General features: G+C 50.1%; 10 protein-coding genes across 10 annotated transcripts; 6 read left to right on the forward strand and 4 right to left on the reverse strand.

Moving 5' to 3' along the window:
* Positions 1 to 117: 117 nt before the first annotated feature.
* Positions 118 to 733, reverse strand: PtrM4_124730 (uncharacterized protein; the record flags this gene model as incomplete). Its single annotated transcript, XM_066108671.1, has 3 exons — positions 118 to 300; positions 350 to 512; positions 561 to 733. 3 exons carry the CDS (start codon positions 731 to 733, stop codon positions 118 to 120), a joined length of 519 nt encoding a protein of 172 aa, XP_065960663.1.
* A 184-nt stretch (positions 734 to 917) lies between these two features.
* Positions 918 to 3482, reverse strand: PtrM4_124740 (uncharacterized protein; the record flags this gene model as incomplete). Its single annotated transcript, XM_066108672.1, has 2 exons — positions 918 to 3319; positions 3440 to 3482. The coding sequence occupies 2 exons, from the start codon at positions 3480 to 3482 to the stop codon at positions 918 to 920; spliced, it is 2445 nt and encodes an 814-aa protein (XP_065960664.1).
* A 1747-nt stretch (positions 3483 to 5229) lies between these two features.
* PtrM4_124750 (uncharacterized protein) lies at positions 5230 to 5788 on the forward strand (the record flags this gene model as incomplete). Its single annotated transcript, XM_001939589.2, has 2 exons — positions 5230 to 5421; positions 5474 to 5788. The coding sequence occupies 2 exons, from the start codon at positions 5230 to 5232 to the stop codon at positions 5786 to 5788; spliced, it is 507 nt and encodes a 168-aa protein (XP_001939624.2).
* Positions 5789 to 6852: 1064 nt separating this feature from the next.
* PtrM4_124760 (Dimer-Tnp-hAT multi-domain protein) lies at positions 6853 to 9531 on the forward strand (the record flags this gene model as incomplete). Its single annotated transcript, XM_066108673.1, has 1 exon — positions 6853 to 9531. One exon carries the CDS (start codon positions 6853 to 6855, stop codon positions 9529 to 9531), a length of 2679 nt encoding a protein of 892 aa, XP_065960665.1.
* Positions 9532 to 10364: 833 nt separating this feature from the next.
* On the forward strand, positions 10365 to 11918 carry PtrM4_124770 (F-box domain containing protein; the record flags this gene model as incomplete). The annotated part of the gene is made up of 1 exon (XM_001939590.2): positions 10365 to 11918. One exon carries the CDS (start codon positions 10365 to 10367, stop codon positions 11916 to 11918), a length of 1554 nt encoding a protein of 517 aa, XP_001939625.2.
* Positions 11919 to 12250: 332 nt separating this feature from the next.
* PtrM4_124780 (F-box multi-domain protein) lies at positions 12251 to 13651 on the forward strand (the record flags this gene model as incomplete). Its single annotated transcript, XM_001939591.2, has 1 exon — positions 12251 to 13651. One exon carries the CDS (start codon positions 12251 to 12253, stop codon positions 13649 to 13651), a length of 1401 nt encoding a protein of 466 aa, XP_001939626.2.
* A 489-nt stretch (positions 13652 to 14140) lies between these two features.
* Positions 14141 to 16438, reverse strand: PtrM4_124790 (uncharacterized protein; the record flags this gene model as incomplete). Its single annotated transcript, XM_066108674.1, has 1 exon — positions 14141 to 16438. The coding sequence occupies one exon, from the start codon at positions 16436 to 16438 to the stop codon at positions 14141 to 14143; it is 2298 nt and encodes a 765-aa protein (XP_065960666.1).
* An 861-nt stretch (positions 16439 to 17299) lies between these two features.
* PtrM4_124800 (Dimer-Tnp-hAT multi-domain protein) lies at positions 17300 to 19978 on the forward strand (the record flags this gene model as incomplete). Its single annotated transcript, XM_066108675.1, has 1 exon — positions 17300 to 19978. One exon carries the CDS (start codon positions 17300 to 17302, stop codon positions 19976 to 19978), a length of 2679 nt encoding a protein of 892 aa, XP_065960667.1.
* A 2978-nt stretch (positions 19979 to 22956) lies between these two features.
* PtrM4_124810 (uncharacterized protein) lies at positions 22957 to 23493 on the forward strand (the record flags this gene model as incomplete). Its single annotated transcript, XM_001939599.2, has 1 exon — positions 22957 to 23493. One exon carries the CDS (start codon positions 22957 to 22959, stop codon positions 23491 to 23493), a length of 537 nt encoding a protein of 178 aa, XP_001939634.2.
* Positions 23494 to 23520: 27 nt separating this feature from the next.
* Positions 23521 to 25412, reverse strand: PtrM4_124820 (ferric-chelate reductase; the record flags this gene model as incomplete). Its single annotated transcript, XM_001939598.2, has 3 exons — positions 23521 to 25267; positions 25317 to 25357; positions 25410 to 25412. 3 exons carry the CDS (start codon positions 25410 to 25412, stop codon positions 23521 to 23523), a joined length of 1791 nt encoding a protein of 596 aa, XP_001939633.2.
* Between the last annotated feature and the right edge of the window lie 306 nt (positions 25413 to 25718).

Here is a 25718-nt window from a genome sequence, read left to right on the forward strand (position 1 = left end):
GTCCGCAACAATCAATTAAGTGGGTCCTAGAAGGTTCAGATTGGATTGATTGATTACCGCTTTAAGCCTAGTAGTTACCTATAGGAGTTTAAGCCCTACCTAGATAGGTAAGTGGGTCTAGGAGAGTGACCGGATTGAATTGATTGTTGCGGAGTCTACATCGAGGAGTGGAGATGCGCGAGGGTTGTCCGCCCACAACGCCCAGTTGTAGTAGGGAAGGTATCCCTTATACCCGCATTCATTACGCAGCGTCTGCTCCCAAGCCCACATGAAGTAGCGGTGCCAGGACAAGAAATTGCCCTTGTGAATGTCAGCAAGGTCGACAAGCAGTATGGGAAGAACGACGAACATTACCGTGGGTGTACTGCGTCAATAGTATATGGGTTACCACGAAGTCATCGTAACGATTCTTCGCGCCGCCGGCAATCGCTGCAGGATACCTCGCCTTCTTTTTCCCCATGCATTGAACGGCGTCAATGTAGTTTAGCTTCTCCGAACGCTTCAAATTGGACCTGGTGTATGTCAGATTGTACCACACACGGCCAAACCTGATCTTTTACCATTCGCGTCGCCTAGCCACTGTTCCCGGAGTGCATTCCTTCGAGTAGCTATCAGAATGCTTGGCGACGTCAAGCCATAGCTGTTCCAGTCCATGTTTGGCCAAGGCATCGGTTTGAGGAGCATTTGCGACTGCGCTGCCGGCTAAGGCCACAAGAACAAATACAAATTTCATGTTGAGTGCAGACTTTCCAACAAGCAAGTAAAGCAAGTCACCGCTCTAAACTTGACTTGCTTGGTTCAAACATAGGCTTTACTTGACTTGCTTGGGGTGATTTTTTTACTTGCTTGACTTGCTTGTATTACTTGCAAGTACTTGGATTACTTGACTACTACAAAGAGATTAAGCTACATACAAATTACCAAAACTCAGTGTTCCACTCTAGTATGTTGTAATCTCCTACAAGCTGCTCATCTGAAAGCTTAGCCTCGCTACAGTTGTACGGTTTATAACCAGCTCGCACCCATGACCTTACTAATTGAAGAGCTGCGAGTAGCTCACTGCCCAGAGCACGTCGTTTAGGTTCAAGAAGGTCGCCAAGCTCACTGAAGAGGCGCTCACAGTCGCTGCTTGATGCTGGGATAGTCATGATATCGATTGCAAACTGCGCTAAATGCGGGTATTTCGGCAGTAGTTGTATCCAGTATTGGACAGGATTTCCATCTGCGTTGTACTGCTCCTGCGTCCACTGCGGCTCTTGTGTTTTCCAGCGCTCAAACTCGTCAAGTGGAGCCTCTCGGTCATTGTTGCGGCTAAGTATAGCAATAATTGCCTCGTCTATGTTGTTGCTACTCGGCGCAGTTGTATACCGCTGGCGTGCTCGTTGAGGTTTGTATGCCGCCCAAAGCTGTTGGAACGACGCGTTGGCACTAGTAAGCCAATCAGCTTTGTCTGCCCACGCCACATCGCAGTAGTTCTTGTAGTACGGGTGTAGGCAAACAGCGGCGTAGTAAGCGGGCGAGTCGTCGAGCTTGTTGTAGTAGTCGTTGGCTTTGCTCCACGCGGCGCGGAGGTTGACGTTGAGGTGATCCTCTGGAGCCTCGGCATGAGCGTTGAAGTCGACGTGCTCGAACGGGCGCGCCCGGGCCTCAAGCTTGCTGAGTACGTACTCAAAAACGGGTATAACCTCATAGATTGCGCCGTATTTGCCATCCTTAGAGCGTCCCTCGAGGCGTTTTGTGGCGTACTTGAGCGGCTCTAAGCAGTCCTGGTACTCTGCAATCACCGCCCAGTCAGCAGCTCGGAGCCCAGTTGATCTCATCCAGTTTGGGGCGTCGGGCCGCTTATTATTCCGCTGCGCAGCGTGCGCATCTTCAAGGATAACCCTATTGATATGATGCTCAGCGTACAAGTTATACGCGGCTTGAAGCTTGGTAGCGCGCTCAAAAGCAGCATAGTATGAGTTCCAGCGAGTGACGACAGGCTTGACTGGCTCGAGTACTTTGAGACGCCCTTCAGCAGGCAGGTTGTTGTTGGCAAGGCGCTGGTAGCCACGAAAAAGCTCGTACTGTTGCGGCGTTTTGATATAGTTGATGACGTCAACTAGCACTCCAATAGGGCCATCTTTCCGCCACTCTCGCATATACTGCTCCTCGGTATTGTACTGCTCTTGAGTGTTGCCGTAGGCGTCTTTGTTGGTGCCAAATATAATAGCCTGGCCGATGAGGTTAAGCGTGTGACAACTGCAGCGGAGGCGCCGGTGAGCGGACTCAAATTCGTACTCGCGCGCGAGCGCGGCGATCGCAGTGTCGTTGTTGGTAGCGTTGTCGAGTACAAAATAGCCTAATCGGTCGCTTGTTATTCCGTATGCTGAGAGCGTCGTCGAGATAGCTTTGGCAATAGCCTCACCGGTGTGGGCGCCAGCGAGCTCAGGCAGATCGATTGGTAAGTCTCGTATTATTCCAGCTGCGTCGGCAAAGTGAGCGACTACTCCAAAGAAGCCACGTTTACCACCCTTTGTTGTCCAGCCATCAAAGCTTACGTGTATTTTGCTTACTGAGCCTGACAGGGTGTCGATAACTTGCGGTCGTATAGACCGGAACAACCTCATCACAAAGGTAGAAACGCTGGTATTACTTACCCACAACGCTGCCTCTGCCTCTGGGTTGGCAAATCTCATCATCTCTCTAAAATCAGGCGTCGTAAGTTCGCTGAGCGGGTGGTTTCGGTTAACAAGCCACATGACAGTGGCTGTTCGAAAGCCCTCTACGTCGAAGTTTCCAAACGCGTTAGCAGTGTTTTGTTGTACGTCTAAACCAGCGTCAAAAGCTTGCCGCAACGACAGCTGGCCTCGAGCTCTCTGCGCTAACTTTGGGCCATCTTTCGTAAGGTTGTGGCCAGGCTTTGGTTGGCTGAGATGGGTGGCTGCTGAGGTTGTAGCCTGAGTAATGTTAAACAAACCACCACGGCCAGCGTCGATAGTTTTGTGTACATGGCAGTACTTGCACACAAACCAGATTCGAGATGTAGCATGGCGCTCAACAACGCGGTAGCCATACTGAAAGATCCAACTTTTTGGGCGCTTAGAACGCGCCAATGGCTTGATAAAATCAGGTAAACGTGCCCAGTCAATGCCGTCAAAGTTCTCAACTAGTGCGCTGTTTGTCTCATCCTGACCACCCTCTCCAGCCTCAGTTGTAGCCACCGTGCCAGCTCGGCTGCCCTCGGTGGGCGCGACAATCTCAGCCTCCGCCTGCGACTCTAAGAACTGCAACTCGAAGGTAGGTATTGGCGGCGAGGCGTTAGCCTGGCTTGCGGCAGCTAGGGTTTTGCGAGGTGATCGACGCTGAGGTCTAGGCTTAGATGCAGGCTTAGATGCAGGCTCAGGTGAAGCCTCAGGAGTTGAGGCGACGTTGTTGGTGGCAGCGGCTACTTTCGTACGTTTGCTCCGAGCAGAAGTTTGTGGTAGGCGACGTTTGGCCATATTGGGGGTATCAGGGCAGTATAAATCACTGGAAAACGCGTTGCTATAGGGGATACTGCATTGCGATAGGCTTCTAGACAGGCGTACGTCGAGATTGGAGCAATGCGCTAGACTAAGGCTAACGTTATTTGATAGCCGCTTAGCCTGTTTGGGACTCAACCGAGGCAACTGCAACACTTCAAAACCATCGCGACATCTACCGTACAGCAGTTTTAGCACCCTCATCACAGTAACGCTAAAACAACCAAGTAAACCAAGTAAGCCAAGCAAGCAAAGTATCTTGACTTGACTTGCTTGCTTAGCTGCCCAGCTCTTACTTGACTTGCTTGCTTGGTTTAAACCAAGCAAGTCAAGCAAGTAATCCAAGTCAACTTGCTTTTTGGAAAGTCTGGTTGAGTGGCAAGTCGATACTATGTTGGCAATCTCTTTCCAGAAGATACACAGAACAATTTATAAGGGTACAAGACGGTAGCACTGCGTATGCACCTTAGTAACATATGCGACAGGTGCATATTGTTCAGGTCTCGACTTCGTCGGATTGATGTCGCCTACACGCTGCATGCGATGGCTAGTCAGTTCTCGTTTCTTGTAATTTTAATGCCGTGAAGCGACGCGTCTAGATAAGCTATTCCAAGCTACGGACGCAAGGAGAGCGCTGGGAAGAGCAAATGTGGCGGATATACATAATACCGTTGTTTTTTCCACATATCATCAGCCTGTCACCTGTTGATCACTCGATAAGACACACAAACGCGGATTGTTGATCCACTCTTCGTACGAGGAGTATGCAGCGGAGATTTGCACATGCCCAACCCGAACAGCCTTGAGTTGGGGAGGTGTGTACCGCCTTGGGGAATTTGGGATTGTTGTCAGCTGTGCCACAGAGCTGCATGGTAGCAATACCGGGGCGCATGCTCGGCGCTGGAAGCGAGCCGAAAACCGCTACGGACGTAGGTGCAGGCCATGACCAGCAAAGTCGGTCGCAAAACACGGGTTTCTGGTACTAGATAAACGGTGCCAGCCGATAGATGACACTCTTTTTACTGAGCGTTGTCATGTCTTTAGCGCCATGTATGCGCCACTTGTGTACAAGAAATCACAGCGGCAATTGCGAGTCATAGGACCTTGGGAGACAACCTCAACGCCACCTCGCCCGTCACCCGTTGCGGACATGCCGAGCCGTCTTGGCCGTGGATAAAAGTAAAAGCTTATTCAATCCGCGGAGCACTCTTCGGCAGAGTATCCCCAGAGGTCTAAATGTCCCCAAGAGGAGAGGATTGGAGAAGATGTAGGAAAGCGTCAATACCTGAGTTCGCGACGGTCTTGTGAAAGAGGACTTTGTCTGAGCAGTGGGAGTAGGTATTCATCTCGTCATATGAGTATAACATGTAGGCAGAACGCGTTAATCTCATGTGCAAGCAAGGGCTGCCCAATCTAGGACGAAACACCGAGCAGTCTTGTTGCGGCGCAGTTTCTCATGGCGGAATTGAGGCAGAGTTATCAGCTCTAATGAAAACAAGAACAAGGCTCTGAAACTTACGTGCTTGATGTGGAGGATTCGAGTCGATCAATGATAATAGTGAACCTATGCTGACCTCGCAACGATGGCAATCTTGGGTTCAGTGAATAGTTTCCGCTTTGATAGATTCATCGATACATATATCCACTACGCTCTGCTCCTAACCCGTACACATGTACTTGTCAAACAACGTGTACTAAGTTCTCCAGCCGAACACGCTTTACCAACATGGCGCCATCAGACATCCCCACCTCTTTGCCGTCACCCGAGCTCATCGCCTATTCCAATGCCCACAACCTTATTGCGGAAGCTGCTACACTATGCACCATTGCAGTTTTGACAGTAATACTACGCTGTTACGCTCGCGCTGTAGTCATCAAATCGTTTGGATATAATGACTGGACGATGATTTTGGCCTCGGTAAGCGCCCCATAAGGCTGGTCTTTAATAATCGCTGACACAATTACCACAGGTGATGGCCATAGCAACTCTCGTCTGTATCCTTCTGCAAGTCCCCCTCGGTCTCGGAAAGTACACATCGGTTATCCAGATGGACCCGGTCAAGTACCAGCATTTACTCAAAATCCGATATGCACATCAGATCATCTGCAATGCTGCGGTGACGATCGTTAAGATATCAGTTGCGTTCTTTCTACTAAGGTTCGCCACTGTGAGAGCCTACAGAGTATTTTTGTATGGCCTGAATGTGTTTCTCTTGGCCTTCATGCTGGCATGCACTGGTACATTGGGTACGTTTTATCTGCTGGGTAATGCGACACGGTACTAATCTTGTCCAGTAAGGCCGGCTCACTTCGATTTTATCTCAAATCCTGTACTTACCACTGTAAAATATACAGATTTGGGCCTGTCTGCCAATAGAAGCCAGCTGGAATTTCAGCCTCCGGCCACCACCGCTCGGCAACGGCACTGCGAGATGTTTCAGCAAGAGAACCTTTGGTGATATTGCTCTCTTCAATGCTAGTCAGTAACTGTGCCCATATGGTTTGTCATCTTGAATGCGACTCATTCATCTATAGTGATCAATTGCTTAACAGATTTTCTCCTTGCGCTTTTGCCTGTTACGTTGATCTGGCAACTCAGTGTCAACCTCCGAACACGTATATCGCTCATTGCGATATTGTCCCTCGGAATCTTTGTCGGCGCCGCCGGAGCTTTTCGAGCAACCGCTTTCAACACCATACTCAAGGATCCGCGGCGCTTTGTCCATGACAAATGGATGATGTGGAACTATGTCGAGCTTACTGTCGGCATTATTGCCGGGTCGCTTCCTGCATTGAAACCATTGTTCGTTCGCATGCTAAAAGCGGCGCGAGAGAAGACTGCTATGGGATCGGGTACAGTCTCCGCACATGCAAGGTTGTCAGTAATCAATATCTCATCAATATTGTTGTTTGATTTGTTTGATTCGGAGCCAACCAACTAACCAACAGTTAGCCACTGTATTTCTGTCAATCAATCAACCAATCTTGAGAACAAAATGTTGATAGGATTGGTGTTGTTTGATAGTAAGCGAGGGAGGGGGATACCTAGGTGAGGCCTCTGGGATAGCTGCTCAACGACGAATTCTTAGTGTTGGATCTTGCTTACTAAGCCTACTCGCGTGTAAGTTATATGACCTAGGTTCCATCCCATCTCTCACTCACTCCAGGCTAGTACGTACGAGGCTTAGCGCCCACAACGCTAGCTGGCAGAGACATAGATCTCAATTCCTGTAGCACAATACACAACACGATTCACACATGTTCTATTCCTAGTGCTACTGACATCAGGCTTATAACATTTAACAACACCTTACTTTCTCGCGGCTCCGGCTTACTTTTAGCCTTATCCATGCCCTCTATACCAGCAAAACGCAAGCCCGAGGCTGCCGAAGAAGCTGATACTCCCTTCAAGCGAGCACAACGTACGCGCAAACCTACGCTCAAAGCGCTGTTGGGTGACGGCAGCCAGCCAACCCAGCCGATAGAGCTGCCAGAAAGTACGCCGGATCCGCCTACAGAGCCGCCTACACAAGTTATCGAGCCGCCCACACGGGCTATTGAACCGCCATGTAAGCCTGTACAACAACCCGAGGAGCGCCCTCGGCGGGCATCACCACTGCCTATTTTGGCTGCCTCACAAGCCTCTCGGCTCACTGATGAGCCAGCCTGGGAGTCGCAGTTAATGTTTGATAAGCCAGAGGACTCTATTGTACAGCCTTTAGCTTTCTCTAGCGCTGCCACTGAGGCTTCGGTGGAGGAGGATAGCGCTGTGAGCGTCGATTTTCGCGACTTTGAGGGCGTCGATTGGTCGCGATTAAAGGGGTTTGTCGCGCCGCTGAGCACTCCACGAGGCAAGGCAAGCTGGATTTTTCAACACGGCTGGCGTGTCTGGAAGGAGGGTACTCACCACCCAGATGAGTTGTACTTTGTGTGCAAGTACTGTCATATTCATAAGCTACCTAATGGTGTACACCGAGTAACGAAGTCAACCACTGCCGCCAACGGGCACCTCCAGCTTGATAAACCTGGTCATCGGCTCAGCAAAGATGGTCCAATCCTAAGCAAACCTCTCCGCAAACATGGACAACAATCACTTCGTCAGGCAGCTCTAAGCGGTGTCAAATTTAGTCTAGAGGCGTACAAGACTATAGGAAACTTCGACGTACAAGAATTTCGGCAGGCAGCTGCGCTCTGGCTGGTCGACAACAACAGACCACTCCGCGAGTTTGAGACGCCGGCTTTTCGCAAGATGATCAGGCTTGCTAATCCTGAGGCAGAGGCGGCGTTATGGAGGTCTCATAACAGCGTGTCAGCGTTCGTGATGAGGTTGTACAGTTGGCTACGGCCTCAGGTGGTGCGCGCGTTGGCTGAAGCCGAGAGCAAGGTACATATAAGCTTCGATGGGTGGACGACAAAAGGCGGCAAACGTGGCTTCTTTTCTGTAGTTGCTCACTACGCCAACAGTAAGGGCGCGATAGTTGACCTACCCATCGCGCTGCCGCAGCTGGTGGGTGCCCACACTGGTGAGGCGATAGCTGACGCTGTAACCAAAATCCTGCAATCCTTCAGCATTAATCGCAGCAAACTCGGCTACTTTGTGCTCGATAACGCTTACAATAACGACACCGCTGTTAACAAACTCGCCGCGATGTACCACTTTTCTGCCTCCGATCGCCGCCTCCGCTGCGCTTGCCACATACTTAACCTTGTTGGCCAAACGATTATGTTCGGGAGGGATGCTGACGCGTATAACAACGCCCTGGAGAACACAAAGATGGAGGATTTTTACATGAAGGAGTGGCGGAAAGAAGGACCGCTTGGCGTGTATCTTGATATTATCAACTACATCAACACGCCGAAGCAGTGGAGTATTTTTGAAGATTGCCAACGCGAGGCAGTTAACAGCATGCCCACAGGCGCCAGCGGCGGCACTCGCGAGCCAATTAAGCCGTGTGTTACACGTTGGAACAGCTATTACGACTGCTTTAAGCGCGGAGTTCAGCTCCAACAAGCTATCAACGCATACGCCACGTACCACATTCGCGAGACTGAACAGGCTGACGAACAGGCAGCTATTAGAGGAAACAAGCTGCCTGATGTGCCGCGGTGGATGAGGTCAGACGGCCTTACGGCGGCTGACTGGGCGGTGATTACTGAGTACATGGCGATACTGCAGCCGCTCAAGTTTGCTACAGATCGCCTCCAAGGCCGCGGCAAGTGTGGCCGTTTTGGCGCACTCTACGAGGTCATCCCAGTATTTGAGAGTGTGATAACTGAGCTGGATGCACGCCTTCGGCCATACGAATCGGTCAACCACGAGCCATCTGAGGCGCCCGAAGATCACATCCCGATCAACCTGCGAGCCGCGAGGCGAAAAGCGAGCAATTACTTTACTAAGATCCTCCAAAGTCCCATTTACTACGCAGCTACGGCACTACATCCACGATATAAAACATACTCTAAGCGCTTCTGGCGCGACAAACCTACACAATTGAGCACCGCGCACGCGAAGTTTCTGCGGGTTTGGGCTGCCTACAAGCCTGCCGCTGCTGCCACAACACCAACCCCTGCGCCAAAACCTACCATGAGCAGCTTTGACGACGCTATCGACGCTATACTAGATGAGGACGGCGAGCATACATTGGAGGTGGAGGATGAGTACGATAGCTGGTTAAAAGAGCCTATGTGGACGTCTGATCAACACAAGGAGGGTCCAACAGCTGTACAGTACTGGTTATCGTTGAAGCCGAAGTATCCACATCTTTCACGATTGGCGATCGACGTGTTGACTATACCCGCCTCCAGCTCTGATTGTGAGCGCGTTTTTGCGGGAACTGGCGATATAATTGAGCCACAAAGGCGGAAAATTGGCGCGCAGTTACTGGCTGCTTTGGTGTGCTTGCAACGGTGGACTCGTGCAGGTTTTACAACACCAAGCACGACAACAGCAGCAAAGCATACTGATGAGGAGCTCACGGAAGAGTTTGCGATAGGAACGTGGGAAGAGCCGCCTGCAGAATTGTCATAGAAACGTCCCTTCAGAACCTTAAGTCTATCAATATTCAATCAATCAACCAACCAAAAATTGGCTCTTCAGTCTCATCAACTCAAACAAACAAACTGTAGCCCTAAGAAATGAGCCAGTCAATCAACATCTACGCCTCAAATGTTGGTTGTTTTGTTTGTTGACTTCTCTGCGCACATGAGAGGCCAGACGCTTTGAGTTACTATAAGCAAGATCAATCAAAGCTTGGAATAGCTCTCTCGGAATTTAGATCGGCTAATAGGGCGTCAAGCACTGCTATGGATCGCTCAGTTTGGTATGCGAGGCCAGGACATGATAACTACGAGAGTGTGCTACCGTTGCATGGGCTTGGAGGAAAGACGAATGCCATTTTCGTCACCAAGGAATTTCATGTTGGCCGAGCTTGATCTTCCCTAATTACTATTGTCGGCAATATGATCTCCATATGGTATGCAGTCCCTCGATGTGAATGAAACCCATCCTCTCAAACATTATGTGCAGCTCAAACAGATATGCTCTAACTTCTTAGTCGTGAGCATTGGCCCATGGGCACGTACCTAGGTAGGTAGGGAAGGAAAGCTAGTGGATATCGCTCCTGTGATCCTAAATCTCAACATTACTGACCACGCCTCTATTTTGCACCATCAAATATATTAACTGTGATCATAAGACGCTAGGTGTGATAGAAGACTGCGCACACGGTGTTCAGCTACGCAAATCCCAGGCCGTTGTTTGCCAAGCCGCTAGAGAACACTGCTGCTTAGTCACGACGATCCCCGCGCACACAGGCGTGGTCTCTACTTCGCTCAACCTCACCACCAAAAAGACCCACCAGAATGGGTTCACCGAAACCACCCGAAAGAAGCCTTGCTTCACTTCCAGAGGAGCTAATACTCGCCATTCTCGACAAGTTTGATTCCGATGACCTCGCCACCTTCCGCGCCCTCAACATAACGAGCCGGCAGCTCTATCGTCTATCACTTCCCCGGCTCTACCAAAGATTCCCAGGCCACGCTCCAGAGCCATTTTTGGGAACAATTGCACTCTCGGAACCAGAGAAATGCCAAAAGCTTGCGACATTTGTTAAAGAAGTGGAGTGGTACCAAGACCACTGGAAGGGTCCAGCTCGACGTCGAATGCTATCATTGGCGGACAGACACGTCCTTTCGACCAAGCTCCAAGCACTCGGATGTATTCTGAACACGACGGATACGTCTATGAATTTGCCTGCACGCTTCATAAGCTTTCTTTCAGAGTACGAAGTGCACTGGTGGTATCTCGAGTTCTTTCTCTTCTTCACACCCAACGTCGAGAGGCTATGCGTGTGGGATGTATGGCAGTGGGATGATCATTCGTATTGGTTTGAGAGTGTAGCTGCCAATCCGGCATACTTTGAGAACCTCAAATCGATTACGCTCTACGGTCCGTTGCGGTTAGAGAACATTGTGCCTCTACTGACATTACCTTCGATTCGAGAGTTGGTACTTGTACAGTGCGTCACGATGCGGCAAGAACTTGGAAGAGACTTCTCATGGAGCAACGGCCGCGACGGTTACGTACAGCGAAGGCTCGCTGACGGTTCGTCCCTTGAACATCTTTCTTTACGGGAGAGCCACATCACATTTTCATCAGTGCGTGCGCTGCTTGAACCTTTGAACAACCTCAAGAGCTTCACATACGACCACTTTCAAAATGATCTCTCGTTCCCCATTTATGCAGAATCTCAAGCGCTCGTGAACGTGCCAGCCCACTGGAAATCGCTCGAGTATTTGCGCCTACACGTTGAGAGAGTTAGTAATGTCGAAGAGATCGCATGGCTCCTAGGTTCTGCTCCGGTATTCGACGAGCCTACATATCCCAACCTTCGCACTCTGGACATCGGCCCCTGTAGCGGAGAAACTTTCCTAGGAGCTCAACTGTCACCCAGCGACAGTAGCGTAAAGTCGATCCGCCTCCGAGAATCTCACGTTGAGCGTAGTGTGAGAGCTATCCCTCGGACTTTGGAGACCCTATACCTACAATGGGGTCAAGCGACCGAAACGCCCAGGGATTCGTTACCACACCATTTGCTGCAATTCCTCAACTATTTGCGACTGTTTGCCGAAATTGCTGCCCGGTGGAACTATGATCTGAAAAGGGTTGCCATTTGCGACTGGCCAGCTCTGGCAGGTTGGTTTCCGTTCCCAGAAGCAGCCGAGAGTTTAAAAAAGGCATATGAGGAGTTGGGTATGGAGTTTGATGTGCTACACGAAGAAATCATCGGTCAGGAGCCGCTCGTTGTGCGGGACGACATCGAGCCAGACTGGCTTGTGGTCTGCAAGACAACTACATTTTGGTATCATTCAAATATGCTCGGGGATAAGGATGTGCCGCGGACCGTCCAGTCATGAAAAGCCTAATGGCTCCTGAGTTTGATAAAAGTCAGATAACCATAGCAATGACACGATATGACGACAATCCATTTGTTTATGCAGTTGTGTTATCCATGAAGGGTAGTGATAGACATGGCCTCCGGAACTATCGGCATCGAGCCACGTGAATCAACACCAGCTGAAACCGCGCCCAGGCACTAGTCTAGCGCAACCACATCGCGGGGAATCGCCCGGCGCACTCACCCTCTTCGTGCATCCCGACGATCACTTTCGCGATCAACCCTTGGGCCTTGCAATACAACCCAACGTAGCAACTGTACCGATCAACACTGGGGTACCGTATACCCATGATGGCGAGTGAAACCACATCCAAATCTCCCTTTCTCAGCCTTCCCAACGAGCTCATCTTGAGCATCGTCGAACGGATCGACCAAGAGAACATCCAGGACCTGCTCAATCTAAGTCTCACTAGTCGCCGCATGTGCATGCTCTCGCTGGACCATCTATACGGCCATCTCACAGTAAGGTCACCATGGCCACTCCTACGCACCATCTTCTTAAGCCCGGAGCTGGCATCACGTGTCCACAAAGTGACATGGCGGTACAACATGAAAGAGAAGCACGACACCGCCGCCAACAAACCAACACTCTTCAATTCCCTCGACGAGTTGAGGATTCCGAAAATCAGCGGCGCCGCATGCTGCGATATGCAGCGCTCCCAGACCTGGTTGTTCCACGAGTTTATGGAGACATTCCTGATGTTTACGCCAAATCTGCACAAGCTCATCATCAAGGATACACACGCGTGGATGGGAAGCGTATACTTGTTCAAAATGATGGCCGCGAACCCTGATCGACTGGTTCACCTAAAGAGCGTTCATATCCACGCTTCACTACTCAGCATGGAGCAGCTCGCACACTTGTTCCTTCTCCCTTCTCTCCGCAAAGTCACTGCAACGGATCTCGTACTGCTGGACCGCCCTGAAGGAGATCCGCTAGAGTGGAACTCCGACATGCCGCTCCAAACCGTGCTAGATCCAGGCTCCTCTGCAGTCGAGAACATCACGCTGAAACGCTCGTGTGTTGGCATATCAACGTTGGGGTGCTTTACAGCGGCGTGCAGGAACCTAAAGAGCTTTGCATATGAGCATGAGTATTACAACGATCATCGTATGCGGCAGTACAAGCTTCCTTCTTCCTCGCGATTTAGCACTCTTGCTTCCCCACTTACTCACACTCTTACGACTTTGGAACACCTTAGTATACGTGGAGACGCGAGGAAGTTGGATCAGACGCATGTATTGCAGGTAGCGCGACTAGCCTCAGGTATGAAGTATCTCCGCTCTTTGGATATGGGCTTGCTATCCCACGACGATAACCCGGATCAATGTACCGAAGACTTTGTCACGCACCTAGTGCGATTTCTCCCGTCGACGTTGGAAGAGATGACTTTTGAGATTGACTGGCAGGACAGTTGGGGCTCCAAGGGGTGGGTTGGGCCGACAGAGATGTTGTGTTATATCGCCGCTCTTGCACCGTCAAAGCTGAACCTGCTGAAGCGTGTTGCGGTGGTAGATTGGCCGCCTTTCTTGGGTCATTTTCCACCAGATTTTGCTAAGCTGCATCGGTGTTTTGCCGAGCAGAATATTCACTTTTCGTCTATACCGGCGCAACTTGAGGGGAGGCACCCGCTGCAATGGTCGGATTATGTGGAGCCTGGGTGGGTGTTTGTGGAGGTTGCTGAAGCGTAGTATTTTCTTCATGTTGATGCGTTTCTTCATCCACATTTTGTTTAGGTTCAGATACGCCAAATCCATCAGGTTATTATAGATTTGTACCCCGCAAACCTTGGCACAGTCCGGGCTGACACGATCGCCGAATCTGACATGCAATCGCAACACGTGATGTCAAACTATCTGATTCGCGACTATTTCTAGTTTACGCGTCGTTGCGGTTGACGAAGAATTCATCGATGAATGAGACGATGATAGAAGAGCATATACTGCAGACCGTAGCATAAGAAGGAAAATGACCAGGGTCTTATTGATAGCAGATCTCCTTGTCAGGCCCAGTGATCGGAATGGTCTGGTCTGGTCTGGTCTGAGGGTACAGACCAGACCAGACCAGGTGCTTACATAAGGACCGGTCCGACCAGACCGGTCCGACCAACAAGACCGCCAAGAATGAGGCTGAAGCAAAGAAGGAAGCCGAGGAAATGTGTTTTACTACTGACTGTCAATCTAGTCGTCTTCGTTCTCACTATCCTCGATATCGCTGTTCCCCTCAGCTTGGGGCTTTCCATACCAGGCCCGGAGACACTCGCACGCTTCTATAATATCTGCCTTCAGCCTACCACGGCGATCGACGATAGTAAGCTTCGCGCTACTAAAAAGACGTTCGCATTCATCCGACATAGGCGAGATCGCAAACATGTCTAGAGCGAAGCGAGCGAGATCTCGTTGGGAGTCGTAGCGAGATAGCCAGTACGCAATAGCCTCATTGCAACCTGCCTCTTCGTTATGAAGCCGGTCAGTAGAGATGTATTGTTCATACAAATCAGTTGTAGAAACTGGAGCGTCTATTCGAATGCGCTTATGTTCCCGCTGGCGATCAAATGCTGGGTCAGGATCTCTCTCCTTCCTGGCTGGTGGTGGCAGCATCTCGACAGGGTACCTTCCCTTATACTCTGTCTCCCAGAGATGCTTCACCGCTAATTGTGCGTTTTCAAACCACCTCTTCTTCTCTTCGTCGCCATGAAGAACCCACTCTTGCCTGAACCATCCCCACTTGCGATATGGATCAAGGATTTGAGCCGCATAATATGCCGGTGGAAGGTCAGTATCTTCAGGGAATCGATTTTGCCAATTCAGCTGCTGATTGTTATAGTACTCAACGCACTTTAACCAAGCAGCATCAGCGCAGCCTTGAAGGTACTTCCATGTAAAGTTGTTATCGTCCTCAGTGTGGATGTCGTGGTAGTGATCCTTCGTCTCGCTTATCTCCCGGAGAAGGCAGTCCAAAGTTGAAAACCAGTCCGCAAGTGACGTCTTCTTACCTTCAGAAAGCAAAGTTGCAGCATAGAAGTCTTTGAGAGCGAGTTCAATCTTTTCAAGCTCAAACCAGTGCTGTCCATCAAGCTTAAAGTTCGCGATCCCTACGGAGCCCTTTCCAGGTACATGACGAGCCGAGAAGAGCTCTAAACGTTCTCGAACATTTAATGCACGTGTAATCGAATAAAACCATGAGTTCCAGCGGGTCGAGTTGTTCTGGATAAGCTCAAGCCCGTCGAATTGCGAAAGATCTCCGCCGATAATAATTGTAGCAAACTCCTCACGCCGTTGTGGAGTAAGCCTGATGTATCGCACCAGGTTGTGAAGACGACCCAAACATCCGAACTTCTTCCAGAGCTCTTCCACCTTCGTATAGTCGCCACGTTGATGATGCTTCTCCAGCTTCGCAAGATACTTCTCACAGTTTCGCCCCATAAGGAACGCCTGGCAACAGAGGTTGATGACATGGCCCAAGCAACGCAGCCGGCGATGACGACGTTGTTTTGACTTCATCCATGGGCAGAGATCCTTGAGTATAAACTCAACAGCGGTATCATTTGCCGAGGCATTATCCAGCATAAAGTATCCAATCTGATCTCCGCTAATGTCGTATTCTTCCAGCAATTCAAGGACCACCGATCCAAGATTCTCTCCAGTATGTTCGCCGTATATACGTCGCATACCTAAAGCGGTAACACGTCGCATGCCGGTAGTATCAATCCACATAGCGACGACGCCTAGGATAGCGTAAGGGTTTGGTGAAGTCCAGAGATCAAAGGAGATAGAGATCCTACTCCGTGAATGGTGTAGGTCCTCCCTAAGCTGTTGCTTCTTCGATATGAATGCATTCATTACCCAGCTTCGGATAGTCTTCGCAGCCTTCGGGAGGTGGTTGAGTAGTGCCGGATTTAAAAAGAGGAGTAGTTCACGAAAGTACTGGTTCTCTAATTGAAAGAAGGCGATATGGCAGTACACAATCCAACGAATTAGAAGCTCTTTAAACTTCTCTACTGACTCCTTCCAGAAAAAGATGCTGGAAGCAGCCCCATCCTTTTGCTGGTCGATTATAGACTTCCGTACAGAACCCTTTCGCTTGATGCCACTCTGGGGATCAATCTGGTGCTTCTGTTCCAGGTGATTCCGGATCCTAGAAGTGCCATTGATGACAAACAACTCTTGCTTGCTCTTCCCAACCCTGCACTCATGGCAGTAATACACCTCTTTCTTATCGCTATCTCGAATGTATTGGAGTCCGTACTTCCAGATGTGTGATGTACCTTGACGGAAATCCTTCCTTGCAATTATTGCACGTTTCACGTACGTGATACCGCCCTGCACGAACTCATCTGGAGATTCGTGATATTGAATAGGAGTGGGTGATAGTATAGGGGTGGGTGATGACGTGGGGATAGGAGATGGAGTAAGAGACGTTAAATCTAGTCTTATAATATTCGATGGGGACGGTGAGGTTGGTGTTGAAGGCTCCATAACAATAGTATATAAGTAGGTTGTTAAGGACTTGATTGTTCTATGTAAGTAGAAGACTTACCTTGATCTTAATGACTCATATTGTGCTAAATTTTCTGGCTAGATTAGTCTAAGATCTAGTCACGTGGACCTATTTATAGCCGGACCGGTCCGATCATCTAGACCGGTCCGACCACGGTCTCAAAAAATCGCCAGACCAGACCAAGTCTTGGCGGTCTAGACCAGACCAAGACCAAGTCAGACCAGACCATTCCGATCACTGGTCAGGCCTACGCAATGCGAGGTGTACAATATATACTATTCTACCACGATGATCAGGAGTTCACTGATCATACGTACTTTTTTGGTTGCATAGCGTAGTGGGCGTAGACCTACGTTCTGACCAAGGTTGTCAGTAATCAATATCTCATCAATATTGTTGTTTGATTTGTTTGATTCGGAGCCAACCAACTAACCAACAGTTAGCCACTGTATTTCTGTCAATCAATCAACCAATCTTGAGAACAAAATGTTGATAGGATTGGTGTTGTTTGATAGTAAGCGAGGGAGGGGGATACCTAGGTGAGGCCTCTGGGATAGCTGCTCAACGACGAATTCTTAGTGTTGGATCTTGCTTACTAAGCCTACTCGCGTGTAAGTTATATGACCTAGGTTCCATCCCATCTCTCACTCACTCCAGGCTAGTACGTACGAGGCTTAGCGCCCACAACGCTAGCTGGCAGAGACATAGATCTCAATTCCTGTAGCACAATACACAACACGATTCACACATGTTCTATTCCTAGTGCTACTGACATCAGGCTTATAACATTTAACAACACCTTACTTTCTCGCGGCTCCGGCTTACTTTTAGCCTTATCCATGCCCTCTATACCAGCAAAACGCAAGCCCGAGGCTGCCGAAGAAGCTGATACTCCCTTCAAGCGAGCACAACGTACGCGCAAACCTACGCTCAAAGCGCTGTTGGGTGACGGCAGCCAGCCAACCCAGCCGATAGAGCTGCCAGAAAGTACGCCGGATCCGCCTACAGAGCCGCCTACACAAGTTATCGAGCCGCCCACACGGGCTATTGAACCGCCATGTAAGCCTGTACAACAACCCGAGGAGCGCCCTCGGCGGGCATCACCACTGCCTATTTTGGCTGCCTCACAAGCCTCTCGGCTCACTGATGAGCCAGCCTGGGAGTCGCAGTTAATGTTTGATAAGCCAGAGGACTCTATTGTACAGCCTTTAGCTTTCTCTAGCGCTGCCACTGAGGCTTCGGTGGAGGAGGATAGCGCTGTGAGCGTCGATTTTCGCGACTTTGAGGGCGTCGATTGGTCGCGATTAAAGGGGTTTGTCGCGCCGCTGAGCACTCCACGAGGCAAGGCAAGCTGGATTTTTCAACACGGCTGGCGTGTCTGGAAGGAGGGTACTCACCACCCAGATGAGTTGTACTTTGTGTGCAAGTACTGTCATATTCATAAGCTACCTAATGGTGTACACCGAGTAACGAAGTCAACCACTGCCGCCAACGGGCACCTCCAGCTTGATAAACCTGGTCATCGGCTCAGCAAAGATGGTCCAATCCTAAGCAAACCTCTCCGCAAACATGGACAACAATCACTTCGTCAGGCAGCTCTAAGCGGTGTCAAATTTAGTCTAGAGGCGTACAAGACTATAGGAAACTTCGACGTACAAGAATTTCGGCAGGCAGCTGCGCTCTGGCTGGTCGACAACAACAGACCACTCCGCGAGTTTGAGACGCCGGCTTTTCGCAAGATGATCAGGCTTGCTAATCCTGAGGCAGAGGCGGCGTTATGGAGGTCTCATAACAGCGTGTCAGCGTTCGTGATGAGGTTGTACAGTTGGCTACGGCCTCAGGTGGTGCGCGCGTTGGCTGAAGCCGAGAGCAAGGTACATATAAGCTTCGATGGGTGGACGACAAAAGGCGGCAAACGTGGCTTCTTTTCTGTAGTTGCTCACTACGCCAACAGTAAGGGCGCGATAGTTGACCTACCCATCGCGCTGCCGCAGCTGGTGGGTGCCCACACTGGTGAGGCGATAGCTGACGCTGTAACCAAAATCCTGCAATCCTTCAGCATTAATCGCAGCAAACTCGGCTACTTTGTGCTCGATAACGCTTACAATAACGACACCGCTGTTAACAAACTCGCCGCGATGTACCACTTTTCTGCCTCCGATCGCCGCCTCCGCTGCGCTTGCCACATACTTAACCTTGTTGGCCAAACGATTATGTTCGGGAGGGATGCTGACGCGTATAACAACGCCCTGGAGAACACAAAGATGGAGGATTTTTACATGAAGGAGTGGCGGAAAGAAGGACCGCTTGGCGTGTATCTTGATATTATCAACTACATCAACACGCCGAAGCAGTGGAGTATTTTTGAAGATTGCCAACGCGAGGCAGTTAACAGCATGCCCACAGGCGCCAGCGGCGGCACTCGCGAGCCAATTAAGCCGTGTGTTACACGTTGGAACAGCTATTACGACTGCTTTAAGCGCGGAGTTCAGCTCCAACAAGCTATCAACGCATACGCCACGTACCACATTCGCGAGACTGAACAGGCTGACGAACAGGCAGCTATTAGAGGAAACAAGCTGCCTGATGTGCCGCGGTGGATGAGGTCAGACGGCCTTACGGCGGCTGACTGGGCGGTGATTACTGAGTACATGGCGATACTGCAGCCGCTCAAGTTTGCTACAGATCGCCTCCAAGGCCGCGGCAAGTGTGGCCGTTTTGGCGCACTCTACGAGGTCATCCCAGTATTTGAGAGTGTGATAACTGAGCTGGATGCACGCCTTCGGCCATACGAATCGGTCAACCACGAGCCATCTGAGGCGCCCGAAGATCACATCCCGATCAACCTGCGAGCCGCGAGGCGAAAAGCGAGCAATTACTTTACTAAGATCCTCCAAAGTCCCATTTACTACGCAGCTACGGCACTACATCCACGATATAAAACATACTCTAAGCGCTTCTGGCGCGACAAACCTACACAATTGAGCACCGCGCACGCGAAGTTTCTGCGGGTTTGGGCTGCCTACAAGCCTGCCGCTGCTGCCACAACACCAACCCCTGCGCCAAAACCTACCATGAGCAGCTTTGACGACGCTATCGACGCTATACTAGATGAGGACGGCGAGCATACATTGGAGGTGGAGGATGAGTACGATAGCTGGTTAAAAGAGCCTATGTGGACGTCTGATCAACACAAGGAGGGTCCAACAGCTGTACAGTACTGGTTATCGTTGAAGCCGAAGTATCCACATCTTTCACGATTGGCGATCGACGTGTTGACTATACCCGCCTCCAGCTCTGATTGTGAGCGCGTTTTTGCGGGAACTGGCGATATAATTGAGCCACAAAGGCGGAAAATTGGCGCGCAGTTACTGGCTGCTTTGGTGTGCTTGCAACGGTGGACTCGTGCAGGTTTTACAACACCAAGCACGACAACAGCAGCAAAGCATACTGATGAGGAGCTCACGGAAGAGTTTGCGATAGGAACGTGGGAAGAGCCGCCTGCAGAATTGTCATAGAAACGTCCCTTCAGAACCTTAAGTCTATCAATATTCAATCAATCAACCAACCAAAAATTGGCTCTTCAGTCTCATCAACTCAAACAAACAAACTGTAGCCCTAAGAAATGAGCCAGTCAATCAACATCTACGCCTCAAATGTTGGTTGTTTTGTTTGTTGACTTCTCTGGTTCTGACAGTACCCTGACATGATGCTGACACTGAACAATGTCTTCGATGACTTCGAGGTCAAGTCGATAATATCCATGGCGGTAGCCCCCCTCTTTACCAACGTGGTCAACACTCACAGGAATTCAGTCATAGGAATAAAAGGCGTGTCGAACGTCGCCCCATACCCAGTCTCTGAGAGCGGTGACCTTGAACTGAACCTCAACCAACACGAGCACATAAGCACTAACCAGGGATTTTGAGCGAAATTGCCGTTGCTGGAATATGTACAGTAAGAACTACGGGGGATCGACTTGACAGCCACACCGCTGGTGAGTGAGATGGCCCGACTTCTTGCAAAGATGTCAGACGCGCCCTGTTCGCCCCTTGCCCGATGTCCTTGTACCCCGCAGAATATAAGTTGCACTCAAATTCCACTGATTGACGTCGACTGGCTGTACGCGAGTGTTTCATTCCAAACCCTACGTCTATCACACCGAAACCTACCTTCATCATGCACTTCAAATACCTGTTTGCCGTGCTGGCCACAATGATGACTACCGCATTAGCATAGGATACTGGTGACGTATGTGGACGACCTAGAGGATGAAGAGAAGGCGCTAACTACCTGATCAGTGTTACACTTACAAGGACTGTGGGGTCTGGGTAGGGAAACATTGCCCCCCGGATACTGGCGCTGGGTGCCACCATCCAGACGGCAACGACAACAATGTAGGCATCTGCATCTGCGCCTAGAGGTTGGACGATTGTGTGCCATCTTCCAAGAATTATCATGTCACGAAATGAGCGGAAGAAAGACGCAGAAAGTGGCCTCTGAATCGGGTATGTTCTCTGGCAGGATGGTAAAGGGGGACCGGCTGTGTGTCGAGATAGGGGCGTTGGGATGGTCGGTCATGGCAAGGACTTCCTCACTGTTACCAACTGACAAGGAACGAAACGAAACCTATTTTACCGTACGGTAGCTCTACATTATCCACCTTGCTGGAATCTTTCTCAATCGCCTCATATAACTCCTGCTTCTACCACCATGTGCTCCTCATCCTGCCAGCCAGCTTTTGAAACACTGCCAAGCCTCAATTACATCTCGGGAGTGGAGAATCTCGCAAATGAAGCTGTCCTTGAGTTGTAAAAGATTCATGGACAGGTGTTCCCCCAGCTCATCTTGCATTTTCGGTAGGGCTTTGCCGCTGCCGCATTTGAGACGTTCGCAGTCGCAGATCAACTTCATGAGGTATCTGGTGCGCCGTTCTTACGCTCAAGCCCTTGTCGCCGCCGCTGTGTTGGGCTGACGCGGCCTCGTGAGATCTCGGTGTTTTCGGCACCAAATTTTGTGTCACAGTCCTCAAAGATGCTGATGCCTGGTTGTGAAGAAGCCTGGTTGGTTTCGCGCAAGGTGGTGATCGCGGTATAGATAAGATGGTCGACCCAGAGGTTTTCGGTGACATTGAATTGCTGTTGGCTTGTGTCGAATGGTACGGTTCAACTTCACATGGGTATCGCGGTTGCTTAATGAACTCTGAGGTCTTGTGATTATGAAGAAGAGCTGTTGACTTGCGTTCGACAAAGGTGATGATGTGCGCGTGTGGAGCGGGAAGACATTTTGTGCAAGAGCTGTTGCGAGGCCAAAGAGAGAAGTGCCTGTTTTTAATAAGTTAAATTTACTAATCAACGTACATGTCTAGAGACTCCCACGGTCTATAACGACAATATCTAGGTTCTTCTTTGTAGCACGTAAATCCCCCTGACTTCGTCGTCGTTAGCCAAGTCGAAGTCATATTCGATATCACCTGCCAATGCACCAAGTAGACATAGGAGGAAGGCAAAAATCAAAAAGCCCAACGACAACGGCATCAGCTAGCGTGCATACTGCGATACATATTTCAAGATTTAGTGACGGTTGAGTGCAATAACGACGCGCCCGCTACGTACCGGTACCAGCACGGTAACTTAAGCCGAGGATGTGGGGGCCGCTCGGAACGCCATCGGAAAGCTCAGGAACTTGCACCTCCACCTTGCCATAAGCCGCGCCTACACATGCGATATGCTTAGTAATCCAATGTAGTATCATACATGATATATCGGGTGCCTGATACCTCCATCTTCATGATGATTTCGAATAATTGAACAACGTGAGGGACCCTTTAGAAACATGACAGCGCCAGCGGATGGTGCAGATCGTGGCCTCGTTGTTGTACATCAACCCTCATCTGAATGACGTACAGATTGATTGACTGAATCTCAGATAACAGGCGCCAATGGAATCATAGGCTACGCATGCGTTGTTTACGCAGTCCAGGTTGGTTATCGAGTTCGCTGCGTGGTACGTCGCTCGTCCGCCATTGAGACAATCAAATCCGCGCCCTCGGTGCAGTCATACCTCCACTGTATCGACTACACCATTGTCCCAGATAATACCATCGAAGGCGCATATGATGAGGCCCTTGAAGATGCACAGTATGTCGTGCATATAGCGGGAGCTTGGCCGATGCCCCACCTACACCCAGACAACGATATCTACTACCCCTTCATCGAATCGACGAAGAACTTGGTAAAAGCCGCGGAAAAAGCAGGGACAATAAAGAGAGTAGTCTTCACTCAGGCCGGCGCAGGGCTGGTAGACTCCGAAGATGGTGATACGTTGGGTACATGCATGGATCGTGTGTTGAACGGTAGTCCTATCCTCTATCCTAGACATGATCCGAGTTACTAAAACGATGATAGAGCAAGTTGAAGTTTCAAAGACCTCCTTGGAGTATAAGCCGCCGTTGAAATCCCCTCACAACGCTTACACCGCGGCAAAAGCACAGTGCATGGACTACCTGGCGCACACTCAGGTTACCGGACAACTCGGTTTCTCCATCGTGCAAATCATCCCCGGTACTGTCATTGGGCCTTCGGAATTTTGCGATACGGCCGAAGAAGCTCTTGCGCACATGGACCGGCAGACCAAAGCGCTCTTGTTCGATGACGTGCCACCACGGTATGCATTTGGATTCGTGCATGTTCAGGACTGCGCAAAGATTCACATCGAGGCTTTGGACGAGGAGAAAGTGAAGAGCGAGGATCTGCCGAAGTGGTTCGTTGCCGCTGGGACAGTGGAAGAAGGTATTGATGCAACACAGTTGTGGAATGCGGCGGCGGATATGATTGAAAAAGAATTCGGCGATGAAGTGAACACAGGTTTGTTCAAAGTTGGTCGGACCAAAGTGCCTATCAACGCCCCCTTCAGAGCCGATTCGCAGTTGACTGAAGAATTGTTGCTTGGCGGAGGAAGGATCAGGGGTCTGGAGGAAAGCGTGCGTGAGGTTGCGCGCTGGTATGTTGGCTTGAAAGGGAATGAGATTTGACATTCCTAACATAGTCCATTGCAAGGTCTACCACTTGAAGCTTTCCTCAAAATACTCCACACCACAATGGCCTCTCCCAAGCATTTCTACGCTCGCTTTTCTTGCCTGGTCCGCCATTAGAGCTGGTCCACATGCAACAATCGCCAAGCGCTGTTGCCCGGCCTCCTGCGCCGTCTCCTCAATAGTTGTATGTACATTTGGTCTATGCGACATGATCCTCACACTCTTCATATCCTCGTCTAAGACGTCATCCTTGGCTTCCTCTCGCGTGACATGCACCTCCAACTCGAGTCTCTCGTCACTCAAAAGCACACGAAAGTCGCGAAAGGCTGCAACCAGAGCTGCATATTCGCGTACTGCCCATACTATCTTCACACTCTGGACATGTGAAGAGCTTGAAAGAATAGAGGCGAGATGAGAAAGCGGGACGGCAATACCTGTTCCACCAACCATGAAGAGGATGTTCGTGAAGTTTTGCAGTGGAACCGTGTGCCCGTATGGTCCTTCGATTAGAACCCGGAGCTTCGTGGGATGGAGAAGGCAATGCGACTTTATACGGGATGTAAAGCCATCGTACGGCCGGATGAAAAAGACAAGAGTCGACGAAGCATTTGGTGTTTTAGAGGCCAGGAGTTCGTCTAATTCGCCTCCTGCATCTGAGGATGGACTAAGAGGTGTAGATCTGTCCGTAATTGGTGACAGTGGCATGATACTCGATCCATCCACGTCCTCCAAGACATGCGCCAACGTGAAAGGGTGATTCTGATGCGCATATAGCACGTCGTCTAGCACGTGGATGTAATAATAAGTCCCCGGCTTCGGTGCGACAAGATTGTTCGTTCCATCCACCTCCATGCGTATGAGGTTGCTCTTTGAGTCATAGGTAACCAAGGCCTTGGTGTTCAACGGAAACCGGCTGAAGGCGAGAATGCGCCCCATGCGCACGACGCGGTCGAAGACCCAGATAGCGACACATGGCCAAATGAAAATGTTCCACTCGCCGTTCTTGAATATTTCGACATGATAATACATGGTCCATAGAGTAGCGATCGAAAGTGCAATGTGGATAACGAGGAACATCTCATAGTGAGCCCGGCGTATCCCATAAAAGGAGAAGGCGAGCAAGGCGCACATGGCGATTGTGGCGATTTCGCCGTTCCAGAAGTAGTGTTTTGTCCAGTAAACAAGAAACGATGACCAGCCTTCGCCACTGAGGATCATGAGCGTATAACCCAAGCTGTGCACAACGGCTTGCAACGTTGCCACTCTAGCCACCCATCGATGGAATGCGTTGTAAGTGCCAAATCCCCATCCGGTCATCCAAATGAGCACATCATTGCGCATTCCAAACAGCCACATCAGTGGAAAGTTTGCTAGCGAGATAATGCCAGTGCGGTCCGATACGAACCGTAGGAATTGTGCTGACTTTTTCGGCCAGTAGAGATTTCCTTCGGTGAAGCGGTATGAGCAACTGCAGAGAACGAGATTAAGTACTACAAAGAGCGCGATCGTGAGTGATTGCACTCGAGGTGGGATCGTACATCCAATATACGGTTGAGAACAATGGGTGCCGAAAGTGGCCGGTATTGTCAGGTACCGCCTTAACCATGCTTGCGGAAGTGTTGCAATACCCCATGATTTCAAAGTACCGCCTGGAAATCCTGGAAGATGTCGATATGTTCTCGTGTTGTAGTATAGCTTCCAGACGAGTGACCAGAGGCGTGTTGTGATACCGACGGCGATTACGACAATCCAGAAGTAGTACATGTACCATCTATGTTCAGTGTTAGTCGTCACAACAATCTGAGCTAGATACAACTCACCCGTATACAAGATGAATCGCATACTCCCAATCTGCAGTTTCCTGTGAGCTACATTTAGCATTGACGTCGTATCACTCAGACTGCCTGCCTTACCATGGTTGTATAGGCTCGGTCGAAGAACTGGGGGTCAGGTATTACGACTTCATTCAAAGACGGCCATTCTAGTGCCTCAGCTGCATGTATCCTCCTCACATTGCTTTTCGCATCCGCCGTCCAGCCATCAACAACCTCTTGAAAGGACGGTAATGTGAAATTTGCGTGTTCATCACACCAGGGTCTTTTCTCCTGGGTCCATCTTTTTATATCCCCGTGTTGACTACAGAACTCATCGGCACACAAGTATATCGACGTGATGCGAAACTTGCTCCGACACGCGCGTACCTGCCTCGGCGACGAAGGATT

The sequence above is a fragment of the Pyrenophora tritici-repentis genome, chromosome 7, assembly GCF_003171515.1.
Source record: "Pyrenophora tritici-repentis strain M4 chromosome 7, whole genome shotgun sequence".
NCBI lineage: Eukaryota > Fungi > Ascomycota > Dothideomycetes > Pleosporales > Pleosporaceae > Pyrenophora > Pyrenophora tritici-repentis.